Source organism: Bos mutus, chromosome 10, assembly GCF_027580195.1.
Source record: "Bos mutus isolate GX-2022 chromosome 10, NWIPB_WYAK_1.1, whole genome shotgun sequence".
Classification (NCBI taxonomy): Eukaryota; Metazoa; Chordata; class Mammalia; order Artiodactyla; family Bovidae; genus Bos; species Bos mutus.
The window spans coordinates 19,291,960-19,314,310 of NC_091626.1; the positions used below are offsets into that span (position 1 = coordinate 19,291,960).

Consider the following 22,351-nt stretch of genomic DNA (forward strand, 5'->3'; position numbering starts at 1 on the left):
TGAATACATAGTCTTCTCTTTTGTGCTCCTGACCCCTTACTCACACATGGCACCTTTACTCCTTGGTTTTCCTGAGTGCTCCAATTCTTTGACACTATCGTTTTATCTTAGTCATTCTGTCCATTCTGGATTTATTTCCTTCCCTATATAGACTAAATGATTTATCACCTCAATAAATTAACTTTTCAGAATCCTTGAGTGCCTCAGTTCCTTGTCCTTTTACTTCTTCACCTACATCTAGAAACTCTAGGTCAGGGGAACTATCTACCATCTCTCTTCCTACCATGCATTGCCTGATGGAGAAGAATTACCAATGTATCATTACTAATTTCAGCTGAATCCATCTATAGTTCTTTCCCACAAGCCCTTCTGTGATGCAAACCTTTACTACCCTCCTTAAATACCCTACCACATCCCCTCTTTTCTTGTACTGATGGCCATGTTGCCTACATCATGCAGAATATCAAGATGCTCTAGGGTAGCATCTCACAATGTATCCTCTCACAATCCTATTTGCCTATACCCATCAGCCTTGGTGTTTCAGATGGTAAAGGATCTGCCTGCACTGCAGAAGACCCAGGTTCGATCCCTGGGTCGGGAAGATCCACTGGAGAAGGGCATGGCAACCCACTCCAGTATTCCTGCCTGTGAATTCCATGGACAGAGGAGCCTGGTGGGCTTCAGTCCATGGGGTCACAAAGAGTCAGATATGACTGATTAATACACACACACATCTTTGCCTCCTTTTCTGGCTCTTCCCATCCAGGCAAAACCCTTGACTTATATCTAAATTCCCTCCCATAATTTAAAAATCTTTGTATCCACATCAAATATGTATTCCTTAGACAAATGATTATTAAACACCAGGTACCAGGCCGGACAATTGAGATACAATAACAAACAGAACACAGCCGCAATGCCTATTGAATTGTTTGGCACCTCTTCTCTATGAATTGCACATTCCTCCTTTATTTATTTGGTTACAGTGGGAGCTGTCATATTATTCCCTGGATGGTTTGCAGTGGGCATCTAAATTGAGGCTGGCAATCAGTCCTTTCACTGGGAAATTTGCAACTGGGACTGACAGAATCACAAGGAAACAGAGTAACTAGGAAGCTGATAGGAGTGGGCATTTTCTGTGATATGGACCAAGACACACAGAAAGCCATTCTGCAACAAGAGTGAAGCTGAGGCAGACTCAGAGAAACGTACAGAGACAAGACATTTTCCAAAAGAGGGTTTTCTGAATTCTTTAAGGTGTTCTAGCCTCTGGTTCTATTCCTGAGGTCAGGTTTCATCTTTGTTCTAAGATTCCAGGGTTCTTCCATTAAAATTTCTTTCTGCTTATGATAGTATTTTGTTTTAGGTTTTTGTTACTTGCAATCAAAAAGCAAGATTCTGTCATTCTTACTGAAAAGCTGGACTGCCTTGTTTCGTGAGTGCTGTCTGTTGGGACCCATTCATGTGTCTTTGAGGATAAAATTTTAGAGGACTGCTGGGCAGCAAATGTCAGAATACTGCCTCTTACTTTCAGTCTTCATTAAGGTGTCACAAGAATGGAACATGCTCAAATACAGCTGAAAGCTGCCTGGAAACCACAAGGCCAGGGTGTAACTCTGTTCTGTCAAGTCCTTTTCGCCTGTTGCCAGTTGCCTGAGACGACTGAGGTCAGATAATCATGGGCTTTACTGAATTACAGCTGCCAAATTATCTACTACGCTGTTTCTACAGCTATCAATTATCCCCTTTCTCTCTTGAATCTTCAACACGTCCCTCTATATTTGCTTCTCTTATCAGCATTTAAGTCCACTCCCCTCTCAACAAAGTCCATTCGAGACTTCCCAACTCTTTCTTCCTTCTTCTTCCTTGAAAAAGTTGTTCAGACTCAGTGACAAGCCTTAGCCCTCAGGTGGCCTTACTCTCTGCTATAAATGCACTTACTAAGGTTGTAATGACTACCTTATCACCAGATTCAACGGATGTTTTTCAGGTCTTACCTTACCTGACCTTTCAGGAGAACAGGACAGTACTGATCACTCCTATAGTCCTGAAACACTTTCTTTCCTTGGCTTCTGTGGTACCATATGCCTCTAGTTTTCTTTCACAAGTCTGCTTGTTTCTTTACAAGTTCCTCTTTCTGTTCTATGCTTTAAACATCCTGGTGTTCCTTGGCTTTTCATCTAGTCCTCAACCTTCCTTTCAGTCCTCAACTTTCCTGGGACAATTGAAGTGCTTTCTTGGCATTACCATATATGCCTGAGTACAAGACAAACACCCTCCCTCTTTCAGCATACAATAATCTCTCAGAAAAGAGGGAGTCACTTTATATTCATTCTGACCCTTAAAATGTCCTTGAACAACAAAATGCTCTTTGGGGGAATACTCATTAGTACACAATGATCTCATTCAATGTTCATCTAGAAGCCACCTGACGCAATTGGTAAGAAAGGAAACAAGGAAATTTAACACAGATTTAGAAATTATTTCTAAAAAATTCCTTCATGTTTGCAAATATTGGATGTCCTTGTAAACAAGTCTTTGAAAGATGATATAGAAGAGGATATGCTAGTGAATATGATTACAGAACGAATGACATAATGTGATTAGATATAGTGGTCTGGAATAAAATCCCCAGTGACAGTATCATCTATAGGGTCAAAAACTTAGATGGAAGGGGAGATGAGTGTCTTTTAAAACTATGTCAGAGGGACTTCCCTGGCACAGTGGATAAGAATCTGCCTGCCAATGCAGGGGACATGGGTTCCATCCCTGGTCCGGGAAGATTCCACATGCCACGAGCAACTAAGCTGATGCACCACAACTACTGAGCCTGTGCTCTAGAGCCTGGGAGCTGCGGCGACTGAGCCTGTGTGCTGCAACTACTGAAGCCCAGGCACCCTAGCACCCATGTCCTGCCAGAAGAAAAGTCCCCACAACGAGAAGCCCGTGCACTGCAACGAAGAGTAGCCCTCAATAGCTGCAACTAGAGAAAGCCCAAGCAAAGCAATGAAGACCCAGCGCAGCCAAAAAAACTGAATGAATAAATAATTTTTAAAAATCTGCCTGCACCTGAAAAAAAAGTATTTTTTTTTAAAGCGATATCAGAGATTCAAAATGTGACCTTGGTGGTCGTAAATCTGTATCAGGAGTTTCAATAAAATTATTTTTAAAATTATATTTTATAGAAATAAAATGTTTTATTTTAAAAATTACATTTTACATTTTACTTTAATACGTAATTTAAAATAAGTATAATTCAATTAATACACTGAGCATTATAAGCAGATTCTTATTATTTCACCTATGTCTCTAAAAATTTATACATTCAAGTTGACCACAATTTTATTAAGTGGATGGATTTTAATTGGGAAAATGGGGCCTCACCTTGTATTCAGAAGCACCTTACACTTGGATATATATGGCCACCTCTCTGTGGCCCAGGTCTCCCTGTGAAACTCTAGAGGTAAATAACAAACAGTTCGCTGTTTCTATCCAAATGTCACATAGACACTTTAAACTTGTCCAAAGTTAAACTCACACTGTCTCCCATTACTCCTCTTCCTTGATCCCTTCTCAGTGAATGTCACCACCTTCATTCAGTGGCCCAAGCTGAAATCTGTCATCCATGTCTCCTCTCCCCCACACACCCTTGTGGTTTCTGTCTCTTAAATCTCTCTCTTATCTGTTGCTTCTCTTAATTCCCTCTGCTTTACTCCAGGCCACTGGTATTTCCTTCCCAGACTACTGTTAACAAAAATCTGAACTGGTTTTCTTGGTCTTATCTCTTTTTAACCTGCACTCCATGAAGCAGCCTGAGTAATCTTTCTAAAATGCAAATCTGATGTCAATTCCCACTGCACGGGGAGTCAAGTCCTACCCTCCTTCTTCTATATTCGCCTCAGTTTAGAGACTCCTGGTGCTCCTCTAATTCTTCATCCCTCCTCCCTTCTCCTCCCCCGCCCCCACACACAATTTAGTCAGATTAGATGCACTTACTATGTTTTCCCACACCTCTTATCTTTCCTTACCATAACACTCTTCACACTTCTTTGTTGTAATTGTTTATCTTTCCTGCTAGGCTGGGAACCTTGTCTATCTGGCTCACCATTGCATTCTCCTAACACCTGGAAGGACCTGAGACATAGGCATTGTAGACATTAAAATGAAAGGACCAATAATTTTATTATTCCAGCACATCTGGCAAATAAGAGGTCCTCAATAATAGTTGTTGAATTCATAGTCTGTCGTTGAACTAAAGATATGTGATTAAAGAAATGTGTAAGAAGCAAAATTAATACTATGAAGGCTTTGTCCTTAAGGAGCACATATTCTTCTGAACTGGGTTTAATCAGAGATGGTTCCCTAGAACAGGTGGCTTTTGGAACAGAAAGGAAGAAATAGAAATTCTTACCTAGTGGAGTGTAAAGTGGAAATGTAAAAATGTCAACATCTACGCAGAAGAAAAACCATGTTCTTAAGAGATGGGTAACTCCTAGTTAAAAAGTGCTGTGACTAGGACATGTTCTATACTGGGACCTACTTGTCAGGGAGCTAGCTTTCTTTCCTACCTTGGATACTGGTTTTCAGCCAGGAAATCAGCTGCAGCACCTAATTACTGCCAACAATTAAACACTGAACTATATTGCCTCTCTAAAGTTGAAAAGTAATCCTATAGAGAATAAGATTCTTATTAAGTTTTATATTCATAGGCTTTATTAATTTTTCATTTAATTTTTCTATCGACGTACACTTAAATTTCACAAGAATATTTTCTCTAATTATTTTTGGCCTGTACTTTGATAACTTATACTAACACAATGGCCAGTCTGTTTTCTTTGCTGTAAAAGTCTTTGTGCACTATTCCTTGAACATGGGCCTCACGTTCTAACTTTACTTAGATGAAAAAAAAAGTGTTAATTTCATGAATGGTTTAATATCACTTCATAGGTTAATATAGTTTAAACTACATAAAATATGATGACTAGTTGTTTAAATGCGGATTGAGATATTAGTTGAAAATCTTGTTCGGAGAATGAAAATGATAAGATGCCTAAGAAAATCTTTGCTGAGATGCCTTACTAAAGAAGAGAGAGATTAATTACCCCAAGTGATGATTTTTAAAGGGAACCTCTACAAAGTCATTTACACTGAAACAAGGTGAAGGATCTGAATTCAAGTGTGTCTGGCTTACTTTACAATCTTACTCTTGAATAGTTACAAAATTTGTAACTTTTAATCTGGGGCTCCATTTATTAGTAATTAGAGTGGGTTTTGTTAAAACTGTGATTTAAGCACATGCCAGCAATACACAATTCAGTCACCCTATTTTACACAAAGTGCTTTAAAGTTTTGATTTAACCCCGATACACACAGTGGACTGATCAATTAACTAGACAGTTCACAAAGGTCAGACATGAAAATCAATCTGATTAGTTACAAATCATATATTTTTCGAACTTGGGAGATAAATGCAAATTTCGTTTTAGAACCCACATCACGCATTTTATACTTACAACGAAAATTTCCCAGACTTAGAAATAATGTGAATATTAACATTTGCCAGGCAATTTATAGTTTCCAAAGAGCTTTCTCATTAATTATCTCAGAAAACTGAATCATGATGTGATTATTAAAGGTTAATTAAGCAAATAGTTGGGAAGTAATTGGGAAGTAATGTATTTCTAATTTAACAGGTCAATCAGGAGTATTTAGGAAATATTTTTGCTGGTTAACAAGTCTAACCAAAACAAAAAGATATTTAGATTGTTTCCCTAGTGGAAAACAATAAGCCTGTGTTTGCTCTTTTAAGAGTCAATTGTTTCGAAGGGTTTCTGATTCCACTGTTTTGATGATTTGAGAGGTTTTACGAGGATTCTGAGCTTATCCCTCCCAATGTTACCACAAACCTTACACTGCTTTCTGTCACTTCAGAATAAAAGTAAATAACTGAAGAAAGTAATTACGAGATGGCACAGAGGGCTACGGAAGTCAGAGAACTAGCCATCTACTTGTGGAAAGCAACACATTTTGATTACTGAGTATACAGTATACAGAATAATTGTTAACTCATATTAACAATCAAACATGACTCTCCAAGTGCATAACCACACAACATGGTTTTTTCTCAAGATATTTTCCATGGGTGCAACCTGTACGATTTTCGGTATTCTCAGCAGCCGTGTAAGGACAAACTGCTTTCTCCTAAGTTTGGGTGGCCTGGTTCTACCTCACGATTACTAAGTGGTTTACAATCACAACCTCCAGCTCCCGGTTCACCAGCGAAGAGATGTGATTTCCTGGTACGAAAACGCGAGGTGGCCCGCAAACGCAGAGGTAAAAGGTCTCAGTTACAGCCCGCGGATCGGCCCAAAGCGGGTCATGGGGTTCCGCCCAGGCCCCCGCACCGGCTGGTGGAGCGGACACCGGCACCTTTGTTTGCGCTCCGCTTCCCTGGACCCCGACCGAGAGCCGCGGGTGGGGGCGCGGGCCCCGCGGACCTGGCACTGTCCCGGGGAAGCTCGCGGCGAGGGCGGCCCGGCCGGGAAGCTGGAGGTCAGCGGCGGCGCGGTGGGCCCCCTCCCACGGGAGCCGCGCCAGGTCCCAGCAAGAGCCGGGCGGGATCGCTATTGTTTTTGGCTGGCACATAAATCCCCGCGCCGACCCTCTGCGCACCCAGGTTTCCTCCCGCAGGCCATTTGGTTTCCTCTGAGGCCCTATATAGAGGCCCCGGGCCCAGGCTGAAAGAGGTGCGCACCCGCTCCGGCCTCCCGGACAAGCCCGGGCTCGGAGCGCCTCTCATCCTCTGGTCTCCGCAGCCAGAGGCGTCTGGGGAGGTGAGGCGGGCGGCGAGGAGAGAAGGGGTGTGTTTCTCCCGGGTGCGAGGAGGCCAAGAGGAGGAGGAGGAGGAGGATCCGCTTCTCCGGGGTTTCCCTGACGCCAGCAGCAGCTCTCGGCGCGCGCTCCCCGCGCCCGTCCGCGGCTCCGGGGAGAAGGGGGAGGGGAATGGGTCCGTTGCCGCGGCCGTGAGGCGGCAGCCGGGATTGCAGCGGGGGCGGGCCGCGCGCGGAGCCGAGAGGGTACGGGCGAGGGAGACGCGCGCTTGCGCGTGCGCGGGGGTGCGCGCCCGGGGTCCCCCGCCCCCCACCCCTGCAGCCCGCGGTCTCCGCCCCCTCGCGCTGGTGTGTGTGGAGCCGGAGTCGGCGGCGGGTGGCGGCGCCTGGAACCTAGAGACGGACCCAGCCCCCCCGCCCCCCAGCCCCGGAATGTACTGACTCCCCCCTCTCCGCTCTCCTCCCCTCTCCGCCTCCCTGCAGGAGGGAGGCGCCCCCGAGTCTCCCCTCCCGCGAGAGGGGCCGCGCGGGCCGGGCCGGGTCGGGCTGGAGCAGCGGCGGCGGCCGCCGCGGGAGCCAAGCCTGCAGCGAGGGACCGGCTGAGGCGCGCGGGAGGGAAGGAGGCGAGGGCTCCGCGGTGCTGCCGCCGCCGCTGCCGCTTGCCGGGAAGAGATGGCGGCGGAGCCGGGAGCCTGGCGACTCCTCAGCACTTCCTTCTGGCTCTGCTGCCTGCTGCTGCTCGGGCGCCGGGCGCCAGGCGTCGCGGCCGCCAGGAGCGGCTCCCCGCCGCAGTCCTCAGGTAAGCGGCGGCCGCGGGGCGCCGACCCGGGAGGCTCGGGGTGGGGGCGGGGGCGCGGTACCGGCACCGGCGGCGGCTGCGGTGTTTTTGTTTAGGATCCAGGAGGAAACGTGCAGGAACTTCTCTGTCTCGTCTTGGGTTGCGGAGGAGAAAGGGGATCGCGCAGGGTGGAGAGTGAAGTGGGCAGGCTGGGGCGCCGCCAGGAGAGAGGCGGCGGTGGGGGCGCATCGGGGGCTCCTGGGTCTAGTTGTGCGCTTTGTACCCGGAGGCAGGTTCACCCCTCGCCTCCCTCCCCTCCCCCAAGGCTCATCCCACTTGTAAGAGTGGGACATTCTTGTGCTCACACAAGCACCAGTAGAGGCCACTACACACCTCATTAAATAAACAATCGTATGGCCAATTCATTAATTTCAGGAAAGGGGGGGCCTGAACTCTGCATTCCCTGGCCAGGGATTTCCCAGCTGAAGTCCCAGGGAAGCGCTGGTTGATCTCCAGGGACTCCTCGTGCGGGATTTGTAGCCCCGAGGCAGCGGAAGAGCGAGGGTGTCCGAGGGACACGACTGACCCTCCGTAACTGGTGGTGTTGACTTAACGATGAGAGCGCCTTGGAGAACAGCTCCAAGTGATTATATCTGTTAGTGTTTCCGTTATGAAAATACCTCGTCTTTCCTGGGGATTACAACAATATTTATAGCCTGTTATCGGGCTGTTAACCTAGGGAATTGTCTAAGTATCGGATGTTAAGTACTTGCACGTTGTTTTCAAGTGGCAATATTTAAATATATTTATCCACAAAAGCTATTTTCAGGCTTTGTAGATCATAGATTATTGAAATCACCTGCATTCCTATTTATTTAAGGGGACCAATGAACAAAACGCCAAACCTGCCCGTAAGGACCTTACTGTATAATTGAGGAGCGGGACACACTCACCAGAAGGGCAAATTAGCATGCATGTAATCTGTTTCAATTGTTTGACCAAGGCGGTGTATCATAAAACGACAACTTTCACCTAGTTGCATGAGATCTGAAATTTTTATATTTGAAAGTCATTTTATCAGGCACAGTGGCAGCTTCTATTCAACTAAACTATTATTTTTCCCTGGTTTATATTTAAAATCACACTGCAATGTAACTTGCCTGATAAAAGCTTTCTTTTTTGATTTCCTCAGAGTATATGTAGCACATAGGTTTCACCAGTGTTAAAAAGTTTTAAACCCAAAGTACTATCAAATCAGCTACATAAACAATAGGTTTTTAGTACCAAGCTTACACTTGTACATTCAACCTGGAATACACATGTTGGTCCTGAAATGTAAGTACCTGATCCACGCCTTTCTATTCTTGTGGATAAGCAAGAAAAATATAGCTATCATAGAAGACTTATTTAATTTTACATGTAAAATTTTATATATAGTTCATCATGTTTGTGGTAGGTAATTGGTGGAGTTTCTGTTTAAAATTTTGTCAGTAATTTTGTAAGTAAAGTGCTAGTAATTTTAGATTAATAAAAACAAGAAGTCTCTTAGGAAGTCATGGCAACTATTTCACCATTAATTCATTTGATGGACTTTTATTTTGTGCTGTTAAGAGGTGAGAAGTATGACTGAAACGTGCACTTTGCCTTCATGGGGTTTGCAGTCCTGTGTAGGAAAGACAGCCATTTAAATACTAATTATATAGTAATTAAGTTGTTCTGATAAGCACTACTGAGAAGACTAGGTTTTGAGAAAGCTTAGACTGCAGGGACCTAACCTAGACTGGATGTCAGCAGTGAGATCTGAGTAGGAGCAGAGGTGGGGAGATGCACAGATAATTAGTGGGATAGTTGGGTCTAAAGCGTGAATCTTCTGATTCTCTGCAGAATGCTTTCCACAATCCATCCAGCATCACTGCAAAAGGAAAAGGAGTAACTGCAGCTAGGAAGGGTTGGTCAGTTCAGTCGCAGGCTGCAAAGACATTAAGGGAATTGAAAAGGGAGTCAGCAGTGACTGAACAAGCTGTTTCAGTAAATCATATGTCTTTTGTCAGTGGCTCAAATTTTTTATTTCCGTTAAGGGGTAGACTCAGACACCTTTCTGTAGGGGACTATAGCAAATAGGTGGTGGGATATGGAGATACTTGATAGTAAAAGAACAATAGAGTGTGGGGCTGCAGGATAAATGGGGTGTTTTTCCAACATTGGGTAGACAAGAGGTGGTAGAGGAAAGAGGGGAGGACTGGGGAGAGAAAATGGTCAGCAGTGGAAGAGGGTTGGAAGTGATTCGGTACACGGTCTTCGGGAAGGAAGGAGAAGCAGATTACTGAAAAGATGTGCAGGGACCAAGAGAAAGAGGACAGGACAGAGCTGCCTGTGCAGTGCGCGTCTTCTCTGATTAGAGTAATGAGGAATGGTGCACAGGTGGAATTAGGGTGCCAGGATGGAGACTGGTCGGAAAACAACGTGAGAGCTCATTTGAAATCTGAAGTTCCAGTTTCAAGAGACTCGATCAGCTGTCTGCACTTTCAGTGGCAACTTTTTGTATCCCAAGAGCAGAATTAGTGAGAAGTTTTAATCCAGTATTGATTACTTCTGAGTTACATGAAACGTAGAAATTGTTTTTTTTAAGCTTTTATTAAAATAATCAAATATTCAATTTTCTGATCAAATTGCAGAAGAATATTTGATAAAATGTCATAATGATGCTGAGGCTAGCCTTGACCTAGACTTCAGAGGTGTACTATAGAGACCATGTAGCTATACTTCTCATTTAAGGAAAGACTCCTCTTGTTAACGTCCTGCGTAGGTGACTGTCAGCCTGAGTCATTAATTTGGTGATGTGATTCATTACCTCACAAGGTAGTCTGTTGCCGTTTCAAATAACTTCTGTTAGTTATTTAAACTAACAGAGCATAAACTTTGTTTTATGCAGTACATTTAACTTTAATTTTCACCCTCCCCACCCTTCTTGAATTTTTTTCTCTTCTGTTGCCATTTTTTCGGTGTCACCCTATCTCTTGATTCATCTGGTACTCCTGTAATCAGTTCTTCGTTTGTTTTCAGGTTTTTCTTTCATCTTCTCATTACATATTGGTGTCTAAGTTCGATCTTATTCTGTACATTTTACTTGTCTTCAGTTGCTGATTTAAGCTAATGACTCTCCTGGTCCCCTCTTCATGTATCACTCTCTAGCTTCACTGAAGAGGTACCGTACGTTACACAAGACCAAAGGTAAACTTATCTTTGCTCCTCTTCTCTCATCCCCTCTCCCCAGACAGTAACAACCCAATTTCTGGTCTGGGACTCTTACACTGATTGATTGATTACATGGACTTGTCTTCCTTTGTTACCTGCCTTGGACATCACTGTTCATTACTCAACGAAGTTGAGATTTAGAAGTCACCCTGGACTCTTGCCGCTCCCTCTTTCCCCTAGCCAGTCTGTGTGTGCGTTCTCAGTCGTATCTGACTCTTTGCCAGCCCATGGACTGTGGCCTGCCAGGCTCCTCTGTCTATGGAATTCTCCAGGCAAGATGGGTTGCTGGAATGGGTTGCCATTTCCTCCTACAGGGGATCTTCCCAACCCAGGGACTGAACACTAGTCTCCTGTGTCTCTTGCATTGGCAGGCGGATTCTTTACCACTGTGCCCCTGGGAAGCAACCCCAACTATAGCCAATAGTTCTTGATTTTTACCTCCTAAATATTTCTTGAATCATCACCACCTCACCGAGAGTAACAACAGTGGCTCTGTAATTAATCTCTTTATCTCCACAGTTAGCCTCTAGAAATCTGTCGTCCTGCCCAAATGAGCTTTCTTATATGGTTTTCTGAGCATGCCACTCTGCTACTTATAATCTCATAGTAGTGTTCCATAGCTTGCATGTTAAAGTATAAACTTCTTGGCATGGAAATGGTGAGGCATTTGTGACTTTTACCACAGGCTCCCGCACTCCCAGTTTAAAGCCTCATTTCTTCTAACGTGTACCTGGTGGTCCACCTCTCCAGGTTAACTTCAGGTCTCCAGGCCTTTGTTCATGCTGTTCTTTCTTCCTGGTAATGCCACTTCCCATCTTATCTACTTTTGAAACTCATACTCATTTGTTCAGTGAATTTTTCTCTACTCTCCTGTACCCCCAAAGAGACTTAGAGTCACTTTCTGTGTCCCCATAGCTCTTTGAGTCCTTTTCATGTAGTGTTACTTATTTCTTATCTTCTCTACTAGTCTGAACCTCTTGAGGGTTTGGATTTTCTTACCTGGTATAAAACAAGCATCTGGCACAGAATTGATTACCATTAATTGTTTATTTATTGAATACTGAATCTCTTTTATTTTTAACTCCTGGGCCTTATAGCACAAATCTGATTCCTTTCTATGATGGTCCTTCATATGTCTGATGACAAAAATTTTGTGTGTGGGTATGTGTTGCTTTCTCTTTCTTCTTTCTAAATTAATCATCCTAATTCCTTCAGCCACTCTTCATATTACTTAGTTTTTCACCTTTTGTGAGTTTGGTCATCTTTTTCTGGATATGCTGCAGTTTTAGTGTTTAGTAGTTTACTCATCTTTGGAAAGATCAGTGATCATACTAATTGATCTGTAAACAGAAGCTAATGCCCTGCTTTGCCTGCATAATAGAATGAAGGATAAGAGGGTTTGTAGATTTGCAGGGTGAGTGCTCAAAGGAGATTAGAAATGTGACTGCTTTTAGTAAACCATATGAAAATTAATATGTGAATGGTGAAAAAAGACTTACCATATAGAGGCTGAGAATTTGAACATGACTCATCTGTTGGGGGCTATAGGCAGGCAAGAATAATACCTTGCTTATCTGAGTTGTCAGAAGAATACGGTGTCTTGATAAAATTGCCGATAAACTGCTAAGTACAGTGTCTGTGTAGAAAGAATGGTTTTAATGCTTTTTATGAACTTAAAAACGTAGTATAATTCTATTAAATTTTTTGAAAGTGTAGTTTTTTTCCAGCATTGATAATTGTTGGTTTCTTTATTACTTCTTGCTAATATAAAATATAGGGATAATATTAATCTCATTATGTGGAAGCTCTGTTTATCTATTTAGTAGTCTTTCTTGCCAGACCCTTCATTTTTTTTTTTACTGACTTGTGTGTGATTGGGAGATGTTTACCAGGCAATTGGTGGTGTTTTGACTTCTGGGTAAAATTACATCAACAATAAGAAAGTAGTCAGGGGAAATGACTATAGTTAAGATCTTATCGATCAGAGAGCTAATGAGGTGAGAAAAAAATCTTATGTTTATGACTTTTTCAAAATTGACTTTTATCATGGGACACAAGCAGTGAAAGATGATATTAAAATATAGCCCCAATTTTGGGATTTGTTCAGAATCAAATGAGTTTTTTGACTGAAAATTTTTGGAAATAGAGACAAAACATTTCATATAGACCCCCTGGTATAATTTTGGTATTTTTCTTTCTAGTCACTGTCTATATGGCACATAATTTTTATGTTGTAATAGTGGTATATGTACAACCTTTTATGTACATTATGCCATTTTTCTTTGTTGCCACACTATCTTTAAATCAATTAAAAATTTTAAAAATGCTTAAATACATGTTTGTTTGAAGGAAAAGAAAAAGTACCTAAAGTAAATCTTCCACCAACAAATTCCTTTTTGTAACCCATAAATAACCACTTCTAATACTTTTCCTTCTGTATTTATATATGTGTATGGTTTTATTTTTTACACATAAGCAAGATCATGCTGCTGCTGCTGCTGCTGAGTCACTTCAGTCGTGTCCAACTCTGTGCGACCCTATAGACGGCAGCCCACCAAGCTCCCCCGTCCCTGGGATTCTCCAGGCAAGAACACTGGAGTGGGTTGCCATTTCCTTCTCCAATGCATGAAAGTGAAAAGTGAAAGTGAAGTCGCTCAGTCGTGTCCGACTCCTAGCGACCCCATGGACTGCAGCCCACCAGGCCCCTCTGTCCATGGGATTTTCCAGGCAAGAGTACTGGAGTGGGGTGCCATTGCCCACTCCAGTACATGCTACTTACTGTTTTTCAATTTGTTTTTGGTTAACAGTGTGTTGGCAATCTTTTCATGCCACTACCTACAGATTTTCCTATAATATTTAAAATGTCTGTATAATATTCCAGTGAATCAGTTCAATATTAATAGTGGCCAATAAAAGTACTATTTATTGAGTACTCACTGAGCTATAAGTGCTGTGCCGTGCTCTAATACATGTGTTAAATCCAGTATACAACCCGGTGAGGAAGATTGTAATATCTCCCCATTCTATAGTTGAGGTAACTGAGTCTGAAATATTAAGTGAATTGTCATAGGACTCACAGCTGTCATGTGGAAAAGTTGGCATTCAGATCCAGTTCTTTACAGGTCCAAAGACTGATCAGTATACTGATCTTTAGTATACTGCATAGTGCTGCTAATGATTATTCTCCTTTTATGGATGTTGATGTTGTTTTCAATATTTTGCTCTAATAGAAAATGCTGTAATGAACATACAGTCTTTCTCTCTATATTTTGGATTCCCTCATATGGGATTATTGGTGAAAAGGTAATTTTTGTGTGTATGTGGGAATCAGGGTTCCATTACTTTTGAAAGAGTAATGAGATCATTAAGAATAATATCATTGACCTGTACTTTTATGATTCTTCAAGACATTTTCATCTTTAATTGTGAACTTAAGGCCAATATTTTAAAATGCAGGTCCCATAGCTTCTCTGTTTCGACTCAAAACTGAAGAGATTAATTAATTACTTAATTAATAAGTAATTTCAAAGGTCACTTCTATCTCCAAGTTTCTATAACTCTGAAGTCTATAAAACTAAGTGGTAGGTTTACCTCAGCTAAATGATTTCTATTCTGTTCATGTGTTTGAGCACTGATCAGTTCTGTTCTTTGATTCAAGAATTACCTTTTGTCATTCTTGAAAGCCCAAGTTACTGTACATCTTTTTTTCCCCCTAATGTGAAGTTGGATATGATTGGGAGAATCTTTTAAGTTGCCTGTTAATGGTCATATATGATTTTACTTCATGTGTGTAAAGATAACTTTAGGGCTGATTTCAAGAAATAAAGTTTCAATGTTAAGCAATTGTAACATGTTTTAAGTTGCAGTATTACTTGAAATATTAGATAATTTTAGGCTTATAAGGGATGTAAACTAAACTGGCAAGGTTACTGATGTAGCTGAAAGGAGCAGATTTTGATTCTCCCTTTGACTTGCTTTTGTAAAGAAAGGGGAGAGAGAGAGGTAGTGGTTTTTATGTCTTATTTCACTAAAATCAGTACTTGGGTTCTTTTTAAGGAGTTACCAGTTGGACAGTTGGAGATGCACATTGTGTCTTTGCTTTTCCTATTAAAAAGAATCATGAGAAACAACCTCTTTTTTTGAAAAAAACATTTTATTGAAGTATAGTTGATTTACAATGCTGTTATTAAAAAGTGATTCATTTATATATATATACTTTTTCATATTCTTTTCCATTATAGTTTATTATAGGATATTGAATACAAATCCCTGTGCTATAGAGTAGGACCTGTTCATCCATTTCATGTATGATATGATAAGTCACTTCAGTCGTGCCCGACTCTGTGTGACCCCATAGACGTCCCTGGGATTCTCGTCCCTGGGATTCTCTAGGCAAGAATACTGGAATCGGTTGCCATTTCCTTCTCCAGTGCATGCGTGCTAAGTCGCTTCAGTCATGTCCGACTCTGTGCGACCCTATGGACAGCAGCCCACCAGACTCCTCTGTCCACGGGATTCTCCGGGCAAGAATACTGGAGTGGGTTGCCATTTCCTATGTATAGTAGCTTGTTAATCCCCAACTCCTAATTTATCCTTCCCCATCCCCTTACCCCTTTGATAACAACCATAGTTTGTTTTCTATGTCTGTCAGTCTGTTTCTGTTTTGTAAATAGTTTCATTTGTGTCATATTTAAATTCTGCATGTAAGTGACGTATATGCTATTTGTCTTTCTGATTGACTACACTTAGTATGATAATCTCTAGGTCCATTCATGTTGTTGCTGCTGCTAAGTCGCTTCAGTCGTACCGACTCTGTGCGAGCCCATAGACGGCAGCCCATCAGGCTCCGCCGTCCCTGGGGTTCTCCAGGCAAGAACACTGAAGTGGGCTGCCATTTCCTTCTCCAATGCATGAAAGTGAAAAGTGAAAGTGAAGTCGCTCAGTCATGTCTGACTCAGCGACCCCATGGACTGCAGCCTACCAGGCTCCTCCGTCCATGGGATTTTCCAGGCAAGAGTACTGGAGCGGGTTGCCATTGCCTTCTCCACCTGTTGTTGCAAATGACATTAAAAAATAACTTCCTTTAAACTCGTTTTATGGCAGGAATTTTTCAATTTAATTTTGTAGTCAGTTGGATAGTTGTTGTATAGCCAAAACTAAAAATCGAGGTAGTTTTGACTAGTTGCAAACATGTTATCTTGGAGGTATAATTATGCCAAAGCCATGCACTGTAGAGTTACTAAGATTCATTGGACATGTTTTCTGTCCTTAGGAAACCTTGGTCTAATAGCAGAGATAATAACTTAATTTGGAGAGAGAAGGTATAATTACTGCTGTAGGTGGAAAAACAAATTCTGGAATTATTGTGTTACTATTAATCAAAATAATACTACTGCTTTTCTCATAGTTTTGGTTCTGTGTGTTTAGAGTAGTCCCAACTTAGTTTTAACAAGTCAGTAGACTAGAACTCTCAAAGGGAGTTATTTTTCATGTCCTCTGGGTGAAATGATTACTGGAATGTTTGAATACATGAGAATGCTAATAACGGAACCATCTAGGGGTACAGCTACTTCCATGTCTTCGGGAAATCCGGAGATTGATCGTACAGGTTTTCAGGATTTATTTATTACTGGTCAGTAATAGCCAATAAAGCTTACAGAGGAGCCCTAAGCAGAGTGAATTTTTAAAATGATAACCGCATGGAAGCTGAATACAGAATATTTGTTTTTCAGCTGCAAAGTGAGTGAGTAAAAAAATTACCAAGATACATCTTTATGTTAAGGTCTAATTAAGATGATAACACTATCTTATACAAATTCAGGGAATACAATAACAAATTACAAGTTTTATTCATAATTTTTTATTTGTAGCATGACTTTTCATGTAAAAACTAAAATTTGAGGATCTTTTTGGTTAATTCTTGAAAGCTTTTGGTTTGAAGGATGTTGTTAGTTGTTTCAAAGTTACACAGTGTTGTATATCCAGGAGATTGTGTGTATTGTGGTGATTAGTGAAGTGAAAGTGAAAGTCGCTCAGTCGTGTCTGACTCTAGGCCAGAATACTGGAATGGGTAGCCTTTCCCTTCTCCAGGAGATCTTCCCAACCCAGGGATTGAACCCAGGTCTCCCGTACTGCAGGTGGATTGTTTACCAGCTGAGCCTCAAGGGAAACCCCCTTTATTAATAACACCCCAACTACACAGAAGTCAACTGTCTTGAACCCTCACTTCCAAAACACAGCTGAAGACTAGAGGATAAAAGAAATAATCAAAATCTATATATCAAAGTAAATAAGTTTCTCAGAGTCCCTGAAGTCTTTGTTTAGAGCCTGTTTATCTTTAATTCACATGTAGTTCTAACAAACTATGTTATCTGATTTCTGAGTCCATGGTTGATCAGAACTGGTTGGAAGACTTATTTTGGAAACGACCTTTAACAACAGCAATTGGTCACCTTTGTAACGAAGAAGATGTAAAATAAGTATAAGAACACAAAGATCTTCTTTTAAACAGAAGCGGTTGTCTCAGCCAGATTGAGGAGTTTCTTTTCCTTTCCATCACTGCTAATGGATATTTCCTGCCCTTGGCCATTTCTTTTGCCCCTCGTTCTATAGATACAGTCACTGTCTGGGAAGAAATATCTTCCCTCAGAAATCTCTGGAGTCCCATCTCATTTCAGAGTATTAGCATGAGTCCAGGTCGGCTCTGGAGGTGGGAGAAAAGGAAATGTGAATAGACAGGGAGGTGAGGTGACAGGGCAGGGTTCCTTCTCTGCTGGTCCCTGCCCCTCAAGCCGTAGAATTTCTCTATTAGCAACATTTTAAACCCTGGTGGCTCAAATATTCATATGAATTTAAATTTGGGGAGTGACATTAATTGTTGATTTGATTTTAAGAAAATAAAAAATATTTTAAAAATTTCAAACAATATGTAACATACAGTGAGATCATACATTTCAACCCACTCCCCAGAGATAATCACTTTTAATAGTTATGGACTTTCTGTTTTATGTATACAATAAATCTTTAAAATATATAATATATACATATACAAGTGGGATTGTGCTGTGCATTCTGTTTTCCAGCTTGTTTTGGGACATCTTTCCATTGTGAGTACATATAATTTATCACAGCTATTTTGATAGTCACATGGTATTTTATAGATATATCATAATTTATTTAACCAATTCCATTTAATGTTCTCAAATTATTTATTGCAGTCATATGCAGGGAACCCACTTTAACAAATGTCTTTGTGCACATGTCTGAATATACTATAGAACAAGTTTGTAAATGTTGGAATTGTAGGATAAAACTGCGTGTGTTAAAATTTTTGCTAGTTATTTCCAAGTTTTTCAAAACGCTGATTTTTCTCTATCAACAGCCTGTTTATCCACGCACTTGCCAAAATAATATTTTCAGACCTCAGGCTGTGTCAGTCTGATAGATGAATAAAGTATATTTCTTTAAATTTTATAGTTTAAAATGATTAATGGAGTTGAGCATCTTTCAGATTTTTATTAATGGTTTATATTATTTCTGAGAATTGTCTGACTTTTGCTCATATTCCTTTAGTTAGTTAAAGTCGCTCAGTCGTGTCCAACTCTTTGTGACCCCATGGACTGTAGCCCACCAGGCTCCTCCATCCATGGGATTCTCCAGGCAAGAATACTGGAGTGGGTTGCCATTTCCTTCTCCAGGGGATCTTCCCAACTCAGGGATCAAACCCAGGTCTCCCGCATTGCAGGCAGATGCTTTAACCTCTGAGCCACCTATCCTTTCTCAAATTGATGGTTCACTTATAAATATAAATTAGATAATATACTTAAGAATAGGAACAATTTAAAACTACTGTCAAAACTCCCATGGCTACTTGTGGTTTTTCACAAAATGAGAAGCATACAGAGTAGTTGAGTCAGTCTGCTTACCTGGCTTCTGCTAGCCACTGCTATTTGCTTGATGTGTATTCAAAACTTTCAAACAGTTCTATTTTGAAGGGAAAAAATCTTAATCATTGATTTGAGTGAAAAATAGGAGTTGAAAATGATATTACCTCTTTTAAGACAGGATGACTACTTTTAGTTTAGAATAAGTTCAATTAATCAAATATTTGAAGGCTGGTTTGTCTCAAGATACCAAGGTGGTTTAAAGTGGAAAATGGATTAAGGATGCAACAGGAAAGACAAGGGACAGGATCTGATTTCCATTTTTGAATACCCTGAGACGGAGATGCCAGCATAACGTCTCTGTAAAGGTATTACAGAATTGGGAGGTCTGGCTAGAAATGTAGGTTCAAGAATTGTCTAATAGAGGTGATACTTCAAGCCATGGTGGTGGTGGTTTAGTTGCTAAGTGGTGTCAAACTCTTGCGACCTCACGTACTGTAGCCTGCCAGGCTCCTCTGTCCATGGGATTCTCTAGGCAAGAATACTGGAGTGGGCTGCCATTTCCTTCTCCAGGGGATCTTCCTGACTCATGGATCAAACCTGGGTCTTCTGCATTGCAGGCAGGTTCTTTACCCACTGAGCTACAGAAACTAAATCATTTCCTTGAGGAAGGAAGAAGAAAACCTAGGGCAAAGACGTCAAAGTATAGCCTTCATTGGGTGTCCAAAGGAAGGAAGTAGTGCTGTGTCTGCAGAACAAGGTAAGTACCTAGAATCAGAGCTATGCAAAATGATAAAATTCATTTAGCTCCTGGATGTCTTATTTAGAAACATTTGTGTGAATAAATGGGATAGTGATAAAGTCATCTTTGTTATTTTCCCTTACCTCTACGTGCATGTCGTGGCCCTAGGTTAGAGTGCTAGGCAGGGAGAGGGGAGGCTTACAAAGAATTCTGAGCAATTCTTTACTATAAATAACATGTAATAACTTACCACTCTACTGAACTGAGGTAGGCAGTAAATGAGTTGTGTGTTCATGCTTAGAACAGAACCTGGTTTATCTTAATTACTCATTAAACATAAACTCTTGTTTTTTATTATTTTTATAAACTGAATTGGAGAGGCTAGCTAAAGATACATATAATTTGGTTTATATTATCTGATGACTATGTATTACTAGATTGTTAAATGAGTGAATTTATGTAGGGAAGGATAAGAATTTGTTTCATTTGGAGTATCTGGTTAATAAGTTTCTTGGAGGAGGTAAGACTTGAGCTGGTTTTGAAGGCATGAGTAAGCTTTTTATATGGGCAGGCTCTTCTGGCAAGGAGAGTATAAGGAAGAGCAGTATGAATTGAGGCAGAATGTTCTTGATCAGTAAACTGTTTCTTGAAAAAGCTCACTTCTGTTACTCTGAAGTTTATCATTTGTTATGAAACGGAGGGGTGATTATTAGATGATGAAATCATAGGCCAGATAATCTTTTAAAGATTCTGATGCTAGAAAGGAAGCTGGAGGTAGTGCTTGTTCCAGTTTTTAATGCCTGAAAATTGACCTTATCATGACATATTTGTTACCTAAAATCTGCTAGGCATTGTGAGTATCTTTTCTGAAACATTTGATTTCTCTGGATTTTATTCAAAACTCCAGAAATAAGCTTCAGGATGATGTGTATTGGGAAGTACTAAGGAATTAAATTTTTGCTACTTTATGAAGAGATCCTGTTGATGGGTGGGGTTGTGTTCCCTCCCTGCTATTTGACCTGAGGCCAAACTGTGGTGGAGTTAATGAACATAATGAGTTGGACCTCCTTCGAAAGGTCCAAGCATGGATTGCTGCGCTCAGTGCCCCCAGCCCTGCAGCAGGCCCTTGCCTCCACCAGAGACTCCTGGACACTCACGGGCAAGTCTGGATCAGTCTCTTGTGGGGTCACTGCTCCTTTATCCTGGGTCCTGGTGCACACAAAGTTTTGTTTGTGCCTCCAAGAGTCTGTTTCCCCAGTCCTGTGTAAGTTCTGGTGGCTCTGTGTGGGGTTAATGGCAACCTCCTCCCAGGGGGCTTATGCCATACCTAGGTCTACTGCGCCCAGAGCTCTTGCCCTTGCAGCAGTCCCCTGCTGACCCGTACCCCACAGAAGACACTCAAACACAGCTCTGTCTCAGTCTCTGTGGGGTCTCTGGGTTCTGGTGGACCCAAGGTTTGTTTGAGCCCTCTGAGCATCTCTGGCAGGTATGGGGTTTGATTCTAAATGTGATTTCACGATTTTGCCCCTCCTACCGTTTTGCTGGGGCTTCTCCTTTGCCCTTCGACTTGGGGTATCTCCTCAAAGTCACTCCAGTGCGGTTATCTTCATTAACTCCACCATAGTTTGGCCTCAGGTCAAATAACAGGGTGGGAACACAGCCCCACCCATCAACAAAAAGTTGGATTAAAGATTTACTGAGCGTAGCCATGCCCATCAGAACAAGACCCAGTTCCCCCTCAGTCAGTCTTTCCCATAAGGAAGCTTTCATAAGCCTCTTATCCATCTCCATCAGAGGGCAGACAGAATGAAAATCACAATCACAGAAAACTAACCGGTCTGATCACATGGACCACAGCCTCGTCTCACTCAGTGAAACTATGAGCCAGGCAGTGTAGGGCCACCCAAGACGGATGGGTCATGGTAGAGAGTTCTGACAAAACATGGTCCACTGGAGAAGGGAATGGCAAACCACTTCAGTATTCTTGCCTTGAGAACCCCATGAACAGTATGTAAAGGCAAAAAGATAGGACACTGAAAGATGAACTCCCCAGGTCAGTAGGTTCCCAATATGCTACTGGAGATCAGTGGAGAAATAACTCCAGAAAGAATGAAGAGACGGAACCAAAGCAAAAACAACACCCAGTTGTGGATGTGACTGGTGATGGAAGTAAAGTTTGATGTTGTAAAAGAGCAATATTGCATAGGAATCTGGAATGTTAGGTCCATGAATCAAGGCAAATGGGAAGTGGTCAAACAGGAGATGGCAAGAATGCACATTGACATTTTAGGAATCAGTGAACTAAAATGGACTGGTGTGGGTGAATTTAACTCAGATGACCATGATTAATCTACTACTGTGGGCAAGAATCCCTTAGAAGAGATGGAATAGCCATGATAGACAACAAAAGAGTCTGAAAGGCAGTACTTAGATGCAATCTCAAAAACAACAGAATGATCTCTGTTTGTTTCCAAGGCAAACCATTCAATATCACAGTAATCCAAGTCTGTGTCCTGATCAGTAATGCTGAAGAAGCTGAAGTTGAATGGTTCTTTGAAGACCTACAGGCCTTCTAGAACTAACTCCCAAAAAAGATGTCTTTTTATACATTGTAGGGGATTGGAGTGCAAAAGTAGGAAGTCAAGAAATACATGGAGTAATAGGCAAATTGGGCCTTGGAGTACAGAATGAAGCAGGGCAAAGACTAAGAGTTTTGTCAAGAGAACGCACTGGTCATAGCAAACACCCTCTTCCAACAACACAAGACAAGACTCTACACATGGACATCACCAGATGGTCAGTACTGAAATCAGATTGATTATATTCTTTGCAGCCAAAGATAGAGAAGCTCTATACAGTCAGC

The 22,351-nt window shown here is 41.6% G+C and overlaps 1 protein-coding gene across 2 annotated transcripts in view; it reads left to right on the plus strand.

Annotated features, from left to right (window-relative positions):
* The first annotated feature begins 7,354 nt into the window (after positions 1-7,354).
* The window catches only part of NEO1 (neogenin 1), a 237,205-nt gene continuing 222,208 nt past the window's right edge, over positions 7,355-22,351 (plus strand). For both annotated transcript variants that reach the window (XM_070377403.1, XM_070377404.1), the window contains exon 1: positions 7,355-7,629. In XM_070377403.1, coding sequence (XP_070233504.1) covers positions 7,503-7,629 — 127 coding nt within the window. In that variant the 5' untranslated portion in view covers positions 7,355-7,502. The remainder of the gene's footprint in view (positions 7,630-22,351) is intronic.